This window comes from Musca autumnalis, unplaced genomic scaffold (assembly GCF_047663935.1).
Source record: "Musca autumnalis isolate F117 unplaced genomic scaffold, ASM4766393v1 scaffold_4, whole genome shotgun sequence".
Lineage (NCBI taxonomy): Eukaryota > Metazoa > Arthropoda > Insecta > Diptera > Muscidae > Musca > Musca autumnalis.
Window position 1 is genome coordinate 18408246 of NW_027411977.1, and position 13561 is coordinate 18421806.

Here is a 13561-nt window from a genome sequence, read left to right on the forward strand (position 1 = left end):
ACAATCCCGCACATTTACAATGCAAGGTTCTAGCTTTAGCGGTTTCGCCCAGAACCCGAATAGGTCTGTTAAACTTTCGGCATTCAAAATGGTCATGAAAATCCACGTTTTCGTATATCCCCATATAACGGTACCTCTCGACTTAGTGTATTTTGAAAGAAGAACAAATCTATATTGTCCAATTTTCTTTAAATTTGGACCTTGAATACTCAGAGGATATACAAGTTTAATTTAAAAAATGTCCACTTCAATCCACGTTTATTAGAAAAGATATTTTGAAGATTTAGAGTATTTTGAAGATCTTCGGCACATTTTCCAACTGAAATTCGGAATTTGTGGCATGAAAGGTTAGAAAAACTTTTTTACAAAAAATTTTACTTAATGTGCACGGGTATGTCCACCGTATATAACGGAAAATTTTTTGGAGGCATTTCAATTTAGGTTTTTTATTATCAGGGGGTAAATAACTTCTAGTTAACAAAATTGTCGCATTGGATCACGTTTTCAAGTTAACATACCAAAGCGGTCAGAACAAAAACATTTTTGAAAAGATACTTCACGTTTGACTACTTAATTTCAGTACACTATTTAGAAAGGCCTTGACGTTAACACCAAATCAATGGAACAATATTCAGTACAATTTTTCAAACTCATAACTTTGTCTCTAATTTTAGAGTGATCTTCATAACAAATATTGTTCCATTTCGTATTTTTTGTACAAATAGCATATTTCCATATTATATAATTCCAGCTTTGTTCCTACACCCAACACCAAATTTAGTACCTTAACTGTTTACACAATGCCAAAATGGTTTTGGTACCAACATGTTTCCCAAATTTTCGTACACATAGGTAAACGTTTCAAAAATTACTTCCTTATATTCAACTTATATTCTAACCCCAATTCACTTTTCCACCTTTATCCGTTCCTCTGAAACCCATTATAGTACTATTTAGTACTTTTTGTATAAAAATACCTCCTCCCTACCACCACTCTAAACACCAATTGCTAATCTAATACCGAATTTCAAAATTCCAGTTCTACCCTTTACAAAATCACAAATTGTGCAAAATTCTATACCATATAGCAAATACCAAAAGGTACCAAATTTTGTACCATTTAGCACTTTTCGCACACGAATTTCCAAAATGTACTTTCATATCTCAGCTCTATCCGTTCACCTAAACCCAATTTATAGCCAATGTAGTTCCATTTAGCACTTTTCTATAAGTACGAATTTCCAAAACTACCTCAATCCTGCACTCCAACAGTAATCTGTTTACGCAAATACAAATTGTGCTTCGTGCACATTAGTACGATTTTCTAAAGCTACCTCCATATCTCAATTCTATATTAATTCCAAATTTCAGGATTCCAGGTCTTCAAATCCAAATCCAAATCATACTAAACTCATTACCATTTAGGACTTTTCGACGTTTGGTACTTCTTTCTTACTCTTCATCAGTGACCCCCATTCCAAATTTCAGGATTCCGGCCCTATTCGTTAACCCATATCCAAATTGTACTATATTTAGTACTTTTCGTATACTTTTAATTCGAATTTCCAAAAACCTTTCTTTTTACTCTCCATCAGTGACCTTAATTCCAAATTTCAGGATTCCAGCTCTATTCGTTCACCCAAACCCAAATTGTACTAAATTTAGTACCATTTATTACTTTTCGTACACTTATAGTTCGAATTCCAAAAACTTTAATTTTTACTCTTCATCAGTGATCCTCATTTCAAATTTCAGGATTCCAGCTCTATCCGTTCACCCAAATCCAAATTGTACTAAATTTAGTACCATTTAGTACTTTTCGTGCATTTATAGTTCGAATTTCTAAAAACCTTTCTTTGTTACTCTCCATCAGTGACCCTCATTACAAATTTCAGGATTCCAGCTCTATCCGTTCACCCAAATCCAAATTGTACTAAATTTAGTACCATTAAGAACTTTTCGTGCACTTGTAGTTCGAATTTCCAAAAACCTTTCTTTCCTACTCTCCATCTGTGACCCTAATTTCAAATTTCAGGATTCCAACTCTATCCGTTCACCCAAATCCAAATTGTACTAAATTTAGTACCATTTATTACTTTTCGTACACTTATAGTTCGAATGCCAAAAACTTTCATTTTTACTCTTCATTTGTGATCCTCATTCCAAATTTCAGGATTCCAGCTCTATCCGTTCACCCACATCCAAATTGTACTAAATTAAGTACCATTTAGTACTTTTCGTGAACTTTTAGTTCGAATTTCTAAAAACCTTTCTTTGTTACTCTTCATCAGTGACCCTCATTCCAATTCGTGCATTTATAGTTCGAATTTCCAAAAACCTTTCTTTGTTACTCTCCACAATTGACCCTAATTTCAAATTTCAGGATTCCAGCTCTACCCGTTCACACAAATCCAAATTGTACTAAATTTAGTACCATTTAGTAATTGTCGTACACAAAAGTACGATTTTCCAAAACCACCCTCATTTCTCAATCCTACACTTTAAAAGTAATCTTAATTCCAAATTTCAGGATTCCAGCTCTATCCGTTCACCCAAATCCAAATTTTACTAAATTTAGTACCATTTAGCAATTTTCGTACACATAAGTACGAATTTCCAAAATCACCCTCATGTCTAACTCCTACACTTCAACAGTAATCTTAATTCCAAATTTCAGAATTCCAGCTCTATCCGTTCACCCAAATATAATTTGTACTAAATTTAGTGTCATTTAGTACTTTTCGTACACATTAGTACGATTTTCCAAAACCATTTAATTACATCAACTCCACTTCCCAACCTTGATTTCCATACCAAATTCCATGATTCTAGCTATATCCCTTCAAAATACACAATTGGTACTAAATTTTGTAAGTTTTAGTACTTTTCGTACACTTAGAGGTCGAATTTCCAAAAACTCTTTGGTACATCTTTCTAGCTCTCCATCAGTTACCCTCATTTCAAATTTCAGAATTCTAGCTCTTACCGTTTGCCTAATACAAAGGGTACCATATTTAGTACCTTTTAGTACTTTTCGTACACTTCTGAGTCGAATTTCCAAAAACCCAGCCTTATCTCACCCCTACACACCAACAGCAACCTACACCCAAAATTTCAACTTTCTAGCTTCAGCGGTTTCGTCTGGGCGGTGATGAATCAGTCAGTCAGTCAGTCAGTCAGTGAATACCTCACCTCACTACTCTTTTATATATATAGATATATATATATATATACATATATATATATATATATATATATATATATATATATATATATATATATATATATATATCTGTACCGATTTGTTTGAAAATTGGCTCATTGTTTTTTTAGGCTTGTTCAGGTTGCATGTGTCAAATTTCAGTGATTTTGGTTCATTTTTATCTGATATCAGATGCGAATATATATGGAAGCTGCATCCAAATCTGGACCGATTTTCATTATTTTCTATAGGACTAATCCTTATACAGAAGATATGCTTTGTGCAAAATTGTATATCAATCGGACTATAAATGAGCTTTCTAGGGCTTTTGATCAACTTTTAACACAAATTTCCCCTCTGTGGAACGGTTCAAACATATTTTCCAAATTTAGAATTTTTTGAATTTTTTCAATATTATATTAATTTTAATTCAATTTTTTTCTTGATTTTTTCCAAATAGTGTATTTTTTCAATACAGTGGATTTTTTAAAAATATTTTTTTTCTACATTGCATATTTTTTTTTTTTTTTAAATATGTTTCCAATCCTAAATTTTTCAAAATATTTTTCAAAATCGTAAATGTTTCAAAATATTTTTCCCAAATCGTAAATTTTTTTAAAAAATTTAGAATATTTTTCCCAAATTGTGAATTTTTTTTTTAATATTTTCTCCAAATCGTAATTCTTTTAAAGTATGTTTTCTAAATCGTGTTTTTTTTTTAATTTTTGTTCCAAATCGTAAATTTTTTACAATCGTAAATTTCAGAATATTTTTCCCAAATCTTGATTTTTTTAAATATATTTTCCCAAATCGTACATTTTTCAAAATATTGTTCCCAAATCGTGGGTTTTATTAAAAAATGTTTCCAAATTGTACATTCTTCAGAATATTTTTCCAAAATAACATTCTAGGAACGCTTACACTGTGCAACAAAATGGAGCTCAAAGTCTGGGGGGTGGAAAATTCCTTTTGGGGATGAAAGCTCTTGGTGTGTATATACAGAACCCAGAAGGACAGATCCGCCGTGAGTCGAACTTTTGAGATATGGCGTGATGAATATTTTGCTGGAGACCCTATAAGACCGCAGATATTAGCGTTATATCTTTGTCCGCTTTTGTTTTAGCTTATTTTTGAGATCACATTTCTGCAGCCAAATCAAATGAGGATTATTTTCGTAGAGCATTTTGACCTTCTATCTCGCTTCCTTCAATGTCCTTTTCGTCCTTTATTTTAAGAGCAGCTATAAAAGTACCACAAGATGACGTTTTTAAGCTTTGAGATGTTCTGCAAAAATGTCGTTCAGAAAATTTTAGGTACGGCTGTCATTGACAACTAATCGATTTTATCGCGTTTTCATAGTCATTTTTGACATTTACCCCTGTTTGCTCAGACAAAACTGTGTTTTGTGTTTTTGTATGTTCTGTAACGAATATTCAAAACACAAAATATAGTCTTTTTCTGAACAAAAACAGGGTAAATGCACAAAACGACCACGAAAACGCGACAAAATTTTGCAGAACATTTTGAAACTGAAAAACGTCATCTTGTGGTACTTTTATAGCGGCTCTTAAAATAAAGGACGAAAAGGAAATTGAAGGAAGCGAGATAGAAGGTCAAAATGCACTACGAAAATAATCCTCATTTCATTTGGCTGAAGAAATGTGATCTCAAAAATAAGCTAAGACAACAGCGGACAAAGATATGACGGTAATATCTGAGGGCTTATAGGGTCTCTAGCAAAATATTTATTACGCCATATCTCAAAAGTTCGACTCACGGCGGATCTGTCCTTCTGGGTTCTGTATATACTCACCAAGAGCTTTCATCCCCAAAAGGAATTTTCCACCCCCCAAAATTTCGGTTCACAGTGTTATTAAAGATTAATATAGGAAAACTACTTTAAAAATTTAAATTTTCCGGGGCACATGTTTTTTTTTTTGTCTTCTGCGGTGTCAGAATATGGTTATTTTTCGTCTTGCACAGTGTAATTAAACAAACAAAAGTGTTTTATAAACAATCAATTGACCCAAAAATGTTTCCGATATGTATTTTGTAATCGACGTAGAGATTAAAAGAGTTATATTTAAATCATGGTCCTTTAACTGATTTAAAAAAAAAAATCTTGATTAATTTTTTTTTTTTGATAAATTTAGAACAAATTGTTGCCCGGTGTCGGAGTCTAGCTTTTCTTCACGACTTCGGCTCCGACTCCAGTGAGTTTTTAAAATATTTTTTCCAAATTGTATATTTTTCAAAATAGTTTTCCCAAACCTTGTGTTTTAAAAAAAATGTTTTTCCAAATCGTATATTTTTCAAAATATTTTCCCAAATCGTAAACTTTTTAAGAGTATTTTTCCCAAATCGTACATTTTTCAGAATATTTTCCCAAATCGTACATTTTTCAAAATATATTTTTTCCAAATCGTACATTTTCAAAAATTTATTTTTTCCGAATTGTAAATATCCTCTAAACATTTTTCCTATATCGTAGATTTTTCTCCAAACGAATTTTATAAAAATATTTTTTTCTAATGGAGGATTTCTTAGAAACATTTTTAGATTTTTTCAAAATATTTTTCCTAAATCTTAGATTTTTTTCAAAATATTTTTCCACGAATTTCTTAAAATTATTCATAATATTTTTTCTTAAATTGTGAATTCTACTCAAAATCAATTTCCCACATCGAAGATTTTAAAAAATATTTTCCCAAATACAGGTTTTTCTTTCAAAATATTTCTAAAATCGTTGAGTTTTTCAAAACATCTTTATTTAAATTTAAGTTTTTTTCCAAATCATGGATTTGTATCTCAAGCCGTGCATTGTATCGTAATATTTGTTCTTATATTTAAAAAACAGAATCCAAAAATGTGATTAAAAAAATAAATTCAAAAGCGTGGATTAAAAAAATCCAAAATTGTGGATTTGAAAAATATATCCAAAATCATTATCCAAATCCAAATTTGGTCCGAAATTGTGGATTGTGAATTTTTAAATAATTTCCCATTATTGGGTATTGATTTGAAGTACAGTTTCAATAAAAATATTTATCCGAACTTATGGGTTTTTATTATTTTTCGAAATCGAGACTCTTTCCGAAATCATTCCATTTTTTCGAAATATGGAATTAAAACAAATCCAAAATAGATAATTTTTTATTTTCCGAAATAGTGGCAATTCAAAAATAATTTTTATGGTTATTTGGATGGTTATGGATCGATAATTAAAAAAATCTACTTCTTTCTCTCCTGCTAAAAACTCTTACCCCTTGCGTTTCATATTTACCTAAAACGTGCTGCAGCCTAAATGTTAAATATCCTTAAAACTATGATAGTGAATACCCATTACCCATTTCAATTTCAACTAAACTGGATACTAATGGTCATTTCTCTCTCTCTCTCTCTTCCTTCTTTCTCTCTCTGTCTCTTCCTTCTTGAGTGTAGAGTGAGCAACTCGATTTCAAGAAATTTAAAGCTTTTATCTACATTTTTGGCCTAAATTGACTGTATTTAGTTTATCGACTTCTCAGTGGTCCAAAAATATATTTACTAAAAAAAATAAAAAAAAATTACAAAATTAAGTTTCAGTGTTTTATTTATAAATTCACTTAAAACTAGAAAATAATTTTTAATAATGAAATCTCTTAAATAAAACGCTTGCCGTTTTATATTGTTACAATTTTTAATTCCATCATGAAAAATTATTTTCTACTTTTAAGGACATTTATAAATAAAACACTGAAAGTTAATCTTTTTTAATTATTTTTTATTTACTTGTTAATACAATAAAAAAACATTACATGTAAATAAATTTAATATTATTATACAAAAACACCTTATAAATATTATTGCTTCAAACGATGTCAATCACTTCAAATTAAGCGGATGACAACAATATAATCATCAATAGACCACAACAAAAAAACTCATGTTATCCTTTCGACAATTAACTTTTTTGCAACAATAACCATGTCATGTCATGTTGTCTATCTGTCTGTTTGTAAGACCAATGTTTACAGTTCATGGCATTTGCATTACCATTTTTTTATTTCAATTACAATGTAATGTGAATGTATACACGGTATAATAAAATATGTCCATATGTTTATATCGCGGGATATGATGTATTTTGCGTTCATTTTCCATTAAAATGAACAAACAATAGGTCTCTTCGAGCCAACCCAGTTTTTCTGTTCTTTTGTTCTTTTTTGCAAAGTTGACAAACGATTAATTAAATTTTTATGTTTACATCAAATATTTGATTGTGATTAACACAATATAATGAAACAACAACAACAAAAATAGTAGACGGCTGATGGCTTTGGGCGATATGAATGACATGACATTATTGAAAAAAAAAATATTTACTAGATAATATGATAATAACAATTATTGAGAATAAATAATAATTATTAACAAAATGTTTATTTTCAAAAAAACATCCTAGAAGGTGACAAAGGAGGATAATTGGAAATATATATTTAATATAATACGAACATATCTATGTATTTACTCATAAGCAATAAATTAGAGCAGAAAAAAAAACTGTAAAAAACATAAAAATTTTGTTTATTAACTGAAAAAATATTCACATTTATGATGCACCACAATGCGTATGATTGTTGTTTTTATTGGTCCCATAAGTTTATTAATCATACGACACATGTTAACGGTTTTCTTTACAAGGCCACGTCTGTTTAACCACTCAATTTATTATTTTTATTTGCGTATTTTGTAAACCAAACACGTACCACAACACATACCCAGAGTCTGTTAAAAAAAAAAAAACAAATTGTCTTACAAATTTCTCATGTTTTGCAAATTTTCTTCTTTATAATAATGTTTTCTTTCTTCGTCTTCTTCTCTTTTTCAGATTTACGCACAGCTTTTGATTTATTAGATAGAAATCGTGATGGTCGTGTTACAGCAAATGAATTACAGTTTATGCTTAAAAATTTAGGCATAAATGTGCGGGATGAAATCATCAACGATTTAATACGCGAAGCCAGTCATTCGGGTAAGTAAAGAGAGCAGATTAAGATTAATCGGTTCATAAGCAACTTTTTTGGGTTGAGTCATTGGAATTATTTTATAATTTTATAACAGAGTCTGGTGTACGTAGTTTAATTTTTGGCTTCCAACTAAAACAAGAATAATTTTCGATCTGGAATTGGACATTACTTACTTACTTAGCTGGCCCATTACAGAAAATTTGTTCCATAGTTCGAACTAAGAAAAGATCTCCATTTCTCTCTATTTGTTTTTTCGCACTCTGGAATACCACGCCTTTTCATCTCTTTATTCACTTGTTGGCGCCATCTATTCCTTGGCCTGCCAATTCTGCGTGCACCGCCAAGCGGTCCGTATTTATACGCCTTTTTTGCGGGTTCATCTTCGCTCATTCTTATGATATGGCCTAGCCAACGCAATCGCTGCATCTCGGTACGTTTAACTATGTTGATGTCGTTGTATAGCAGATACCGCTCGTGGTCAACGCAGATTGGTCCGTAGACCTTTCGAAGAAATTTTCTCTCAAACACACCAAGCACTGCAATGTCTGCTTGCGCAAGTACCCAGGCTTCGGAGCCACAAATCAGCACGGATAGTATCAGTGTTTTGTAGAGCGTTATTTTTGTTTGACAAGATGTGGCTTTGCTTTTAAACTGCTTACTTAAACCAAAGTAGCATCTGTTGGGTGCCACCGTGGTGCAATGGTATGCACGCCCGCCTTGCACGCAGAAGGTCGGGGGTTCGATTCCCCCGCCAAGCAACATCAAACATTTTTCAACGGTGGCAAAATACCCCTCAGTAATGTTGGCGACATTTCCTGAGTATTTCAGCCTTGAAAAACTTCTCCACAAGTGGTCTCTTAAGACACGCCGTTCGGACTCGGCAATAAACAGTAGTCCCATATCATTGAGCTAAATATGAATCGGGGTGCACTCATTCATTTGAGAAAAGTCTCCCTTGTCCCCTATGGGTTGTTGTGGAACAATGTTTTTTTGTTTAGCATCTGTTGGCCAATACAATTCAACTTTTTATTTGACAACTGATGTCGTTTGTTGTGTTTACGGAGATGCCGAGTGGACGAAGTCTTTTACTACCTCAATATTATAGGGACCAACTTCAACCGTTGGTCCGATCTCAATGGACGCATTGCGCGTCGACACCATCAGCTTGGTCTTCTCACCGTTTACCGCCAGACCCACTTTAGCAGATTCTCATTCGACCTTCATAAAGGTATCGGTTACTTCTTTTACTGATCTTCCCATGATGTCTATATCATCAGCATAAGCAAGTAACATGTGGCTATTGGTGTAGATTGTGCCACTTCTTTTGACGTTTGCCTCTCGTATAACCTTTTCCAGCAGGATGTTGAAGAGATCACACAAAAGGCTGTCTCCTTGTCTGAAACCTCTTTTGGTACTAAACTCTTCGGAGAAGTTTTTTCCTATTTTAACTGAAGATCTTGTGTCAGTTAGAGTCATTTTACAAAGCCGATTGAGCTTTGCGGGGACACCAAATTCAGACATGGCTTGGAATACCTTTGAACGCAGCGGGCTGTCGAAGGCTGCTTTATAATCGACAAAAAGGTGGTAGGTGTCGATATGCATCTCTTGGGTCTTCTCCAGGATTTGCCGCAGGGTAAATATTTGGTCAATGGTGGACTCGCCAGGACTAAAGCCGCATTGGTATGGTCCAATTATTTCGTTGACCGTAGGCTTTAGTCGTTTGCACAATATCCCTGACACGATCTTGTAGGCAATAGGGAGTAGACTTATGCCCCTATAGTTAGAGCATACAGTCTCCCTTCTTGTGGACGGGGCACAGGATACTCAGGTTCCAATCGTCGGGTACTCGTTCTTTCTACCAGATGGTGCTAACTAGCTGATGCATACACCTTATCAGCGTGTCGCCTCCGGTTTTGAACAGCTCTGCTGGTAAGCCATCGGCTCCTGCTGCCTTATTATTCTTTAGCCGATTTATTGCTGTCTTTACCTCATCTTGGCTGGGTGGTATACATTCAATACCATCTTCTGGGATTGGGTCTTCGTCGTTTCGCTGCTATTGGATACCAACAGTTTTGAAAAATGTTCATTCCATATCCTGAGCACACTATCTGTATCAGTTACCAAATTACCTTGATGGTCTCTACAGGAGAATGTGCCTGTATCAAAGCTATCAGTTTGATGCTTGACTCTTTGGTAGAATTTTCGGACTTCATTCTGGTTCCTGTACATCTCGATTTTTTCACACTCCCGCTTTTCCATCTCTCTCTTTTTCCTGCGAAAAAGACGTTTCTCCTCCCTCCTTTTCTCCCGATGTCTCTCTCGTGCGCTACGCGTTGCTACGGATTGTAAAGTAGCCCTATATGCCGCATTTTTCTCTTCGGTAGCAGCACGACACTCCTGGTCATACCATGGATTCCTTGGTGGATGTCTCTGGTATCCAAGAACTGACTTTGTGGCTGTTTGCATGGAGTGGGCAATACTTTGCCTTTGCGCTGATATGTTATCGGTATGAGGAGTGCTTTGACTAAGCAATTGGGCTAGTTGAGTGGAATATGCTTTGGCTATATGTTGTGATTGCAGCTTACCGATGTCTAACTTTAGTGTTGTGTCTGTTCGCACTTTGTTTTGCTAAGTTTAACCGGGTGCGTACCTTTGTTGCAACAAGGTAGTGGTCCGAGTCTATGTTTGCTCCTCGGAACGAACGCACATCTATGACAACGTGATCAATTTGATTTTTTGTTTTCTGATCTGGAGACAGTCAGGTGCCCTTATGGATGTCGAGATATTTAAATCTGGTGCTGCTAACTACCATGTTTTTTGCCGCTGCGAAGTCTATCAGATATCATACCATTGTCAGATGTTTCACTGTGGAAACTGAATTTTCCGACTGTTGGGCCAAAGATATTTTCCTTTCCAATTTTGTCATTAAAATCGCCTAGAATAATTTTAATGTCAGGGGTAGGACAACGGCCATATGTTTCTTCTAAGCGCCCATAAAATATATCTGTGGTCAGTTCGTGCTTGTCTTCAGTGGGAGCATGAGCGCAAATAAAGCTAATGTTGAAGAATTTTGCTTTTTTCGAATTGTAGCAAGTCTTTCATTCACTGGTGTGAAGCTAGAGACCGGGTGTTTTAACCTCCGACCAACTACAAATCCGCAACCAAACTCATGCTTTGTGTCATAGCAGCTATAATACAGTGCGTCACCTTTAGGTGTTGTTGTGACGCCTTTCCCGTTCCATCGATTTCCTGTATGGCAGCAATTTCGGCCTTGTACTTTTCAAGTACGTCTGCCAATGCGAAGACTGCACCTTCTCTATAAAGAGTGCGAACATTCCAGGTGCCGATTCGCAGATCATGGTCCTTAAAACGTTTGCGGTGTTCGTCAACTTTAGAGGGGTTTGTTTTTCATTTCTTTCGTTTTTTCTAGGAGAGGGTTACTAACCCGACGCCCAAACCCAAGTTTTTAACTTTTGTTATGGGTGAACGCGCGCACCTGTTAGCTCACTACCTTTAACGGCAGTTCTCCAGGTGACACCACGGGGAGGTCATTGTCCACTTGGGATGAAAGAGGGACCAAGATAAATCCTGGGCTTTGCCATGTTAAAGCCGGTCAGGACCGTTCCTTGGTATCTTCCATCCCCTACGTCCTCAATGAAGAACTCGGTTAGACAACAGCAACGCAGACCCGGTTCAGCTTGTTTTTATATTTTTATATTTTCTTTTTTAATAGGGTGTTGACATGGTAATATTTCGAACTCAATAATGTTTGTGTTTATAGACAGACATCTTTACCGCTACAGCTTCTAAATAACTTTCATATCATACCACCACCCTGGCCTTCATATATATTTTAAGTTCATGCCGTTTGCTGCTTCTTTGCCCATAAATTCATTGTGGAATTATTGTAATAATTTTATTAGGAATTTGGACGTTTTTTGTTTTGGATTTTATTCTTCTTGTTTTTAGCTTCTTTTATGTGTTTGTCGGCATTTCATGGTGTCTGCATTCCAAAACTTTATTAACATCGTAAAATGTTTATTCTCTTTGACTTTGATGAAATGCCAAATCCAAAAATCTCTTTCATTTCATATTTTCTTCTTATTGCCAGACACACACAAAAGAACAGCTTTAATGGCATTTCTTGGGGTGACTATTATTTCGAAGTAATAACAACAATGCGGTCAACAGCATTTAACAATGTCTGTGACTTCTAATAAAAAGATGGTCTGTTAACAATATAATTGTTGTCTGCAACAATAATATTATAGATATAAAAAAGCAAATATTCTTTATAATATAAAACTAAAATAATAATTTTTTAATGTGTCTTTAAAATGTAACAAAAATTCTATTTAAAATTCCCTTTTATTTGGAGTTAAAAAAATAAAAAAAAACATTTTTTAATGTTTCTTCAAATTTAAATCAAATATTCAATTTAATTTTCCTTTAAAATGTCATAATTTTCTACTTATCATTATTTGCATCCGTTTATAAGCCAATTAGCAAACCCATACACCCATACCCAGTATGTATGTGCGTTAAGCTAATTTACTTTAATTTTTAATATCTTCTTCGTCTTCTTGCATGTCATCGTATTTGCCATGCGAACAGTTTGCTTTATGCAGCTCTCCACACTTCACTCCGTTCCGTGAAGCTAGCTCCCTACTAATCTGCATACATTATTGGTTCCCATTTATCGTATTTTCCTCGTGTTGGAAAAATGTCTATCATCAAATGATTAACAATCGTGTAATCATCGGCACAAACACTTGTCTGTTGTGCGTTGTCGTCGTCGGCATTGACAAACATGTGAATGGCGTATTGGGAACAGACAGGCATCAACAGACATCCTTTTACAAATCGACGCCTCCAAACAATAGTATGCTAAGTCGACTTAGCATGTTTTCAAGTTCTTTACATTTTTATATGTAACGTCCTTTAACTTAAATTCTGTCAAATTTTGGTAATAATCGGACAATCCAAACAGAAGTTATAAACAAATATTTACTTAGCATAGTACTGAAGGTGTAAGAAATTTCCAAACTTTTAGAGCTTGTCCTGCAAAACTCACTGTTCAGAATTACCAAACTATTATATGGAGGTGTCGAACGTCCTTTAACTTAAATTCTGTCAAATTTTGGTAATGATCGGTCAATCCGAACAGAAGTTATAAACAAATATTGACTTAGCAGAGTACTGAAGTTCAAAAAAAAATTCCACACTTTGAGAGCTTCTCCTGCAAAACTCACTTTTCAGACTTAGCATACTATTATTTGGAGGTGTCGAAATGTGTGTGCATTTAATATACGTACATACCCAGCAAGAATTTTCTATCGCCCATTACCCG

At 34.1% G+C, this 13561-nt stretch overlaps 1 protein-coding gene across 5 annotated transcripts in view; it reads left to right on the forward strand.

Moving 5' to 3' along the window:
• The window catches only part of Eip63F-1 (Ecdysone-induced protein 63F 1), a 320395-nt gene that overhangs the window by 193633 nt on the left and 113201 nt on the right, over nucleotides 1-13561 (forward strand). For all 5 annotated transcript variants that reach the window (XM_073986984.1, XM_073986983.1, XM_073986985.1 and 2 more), the window contains one exon: nucleotides 8073-8216. In XM_073986984.1, coding sequence (XP_073843085.1) covers nucleotides 8073-8216 — 144 coding nt within the window. The remainder of the gene's footprint in view (nucleotides 1-8072; nucleotides 8217-13561) is intronic.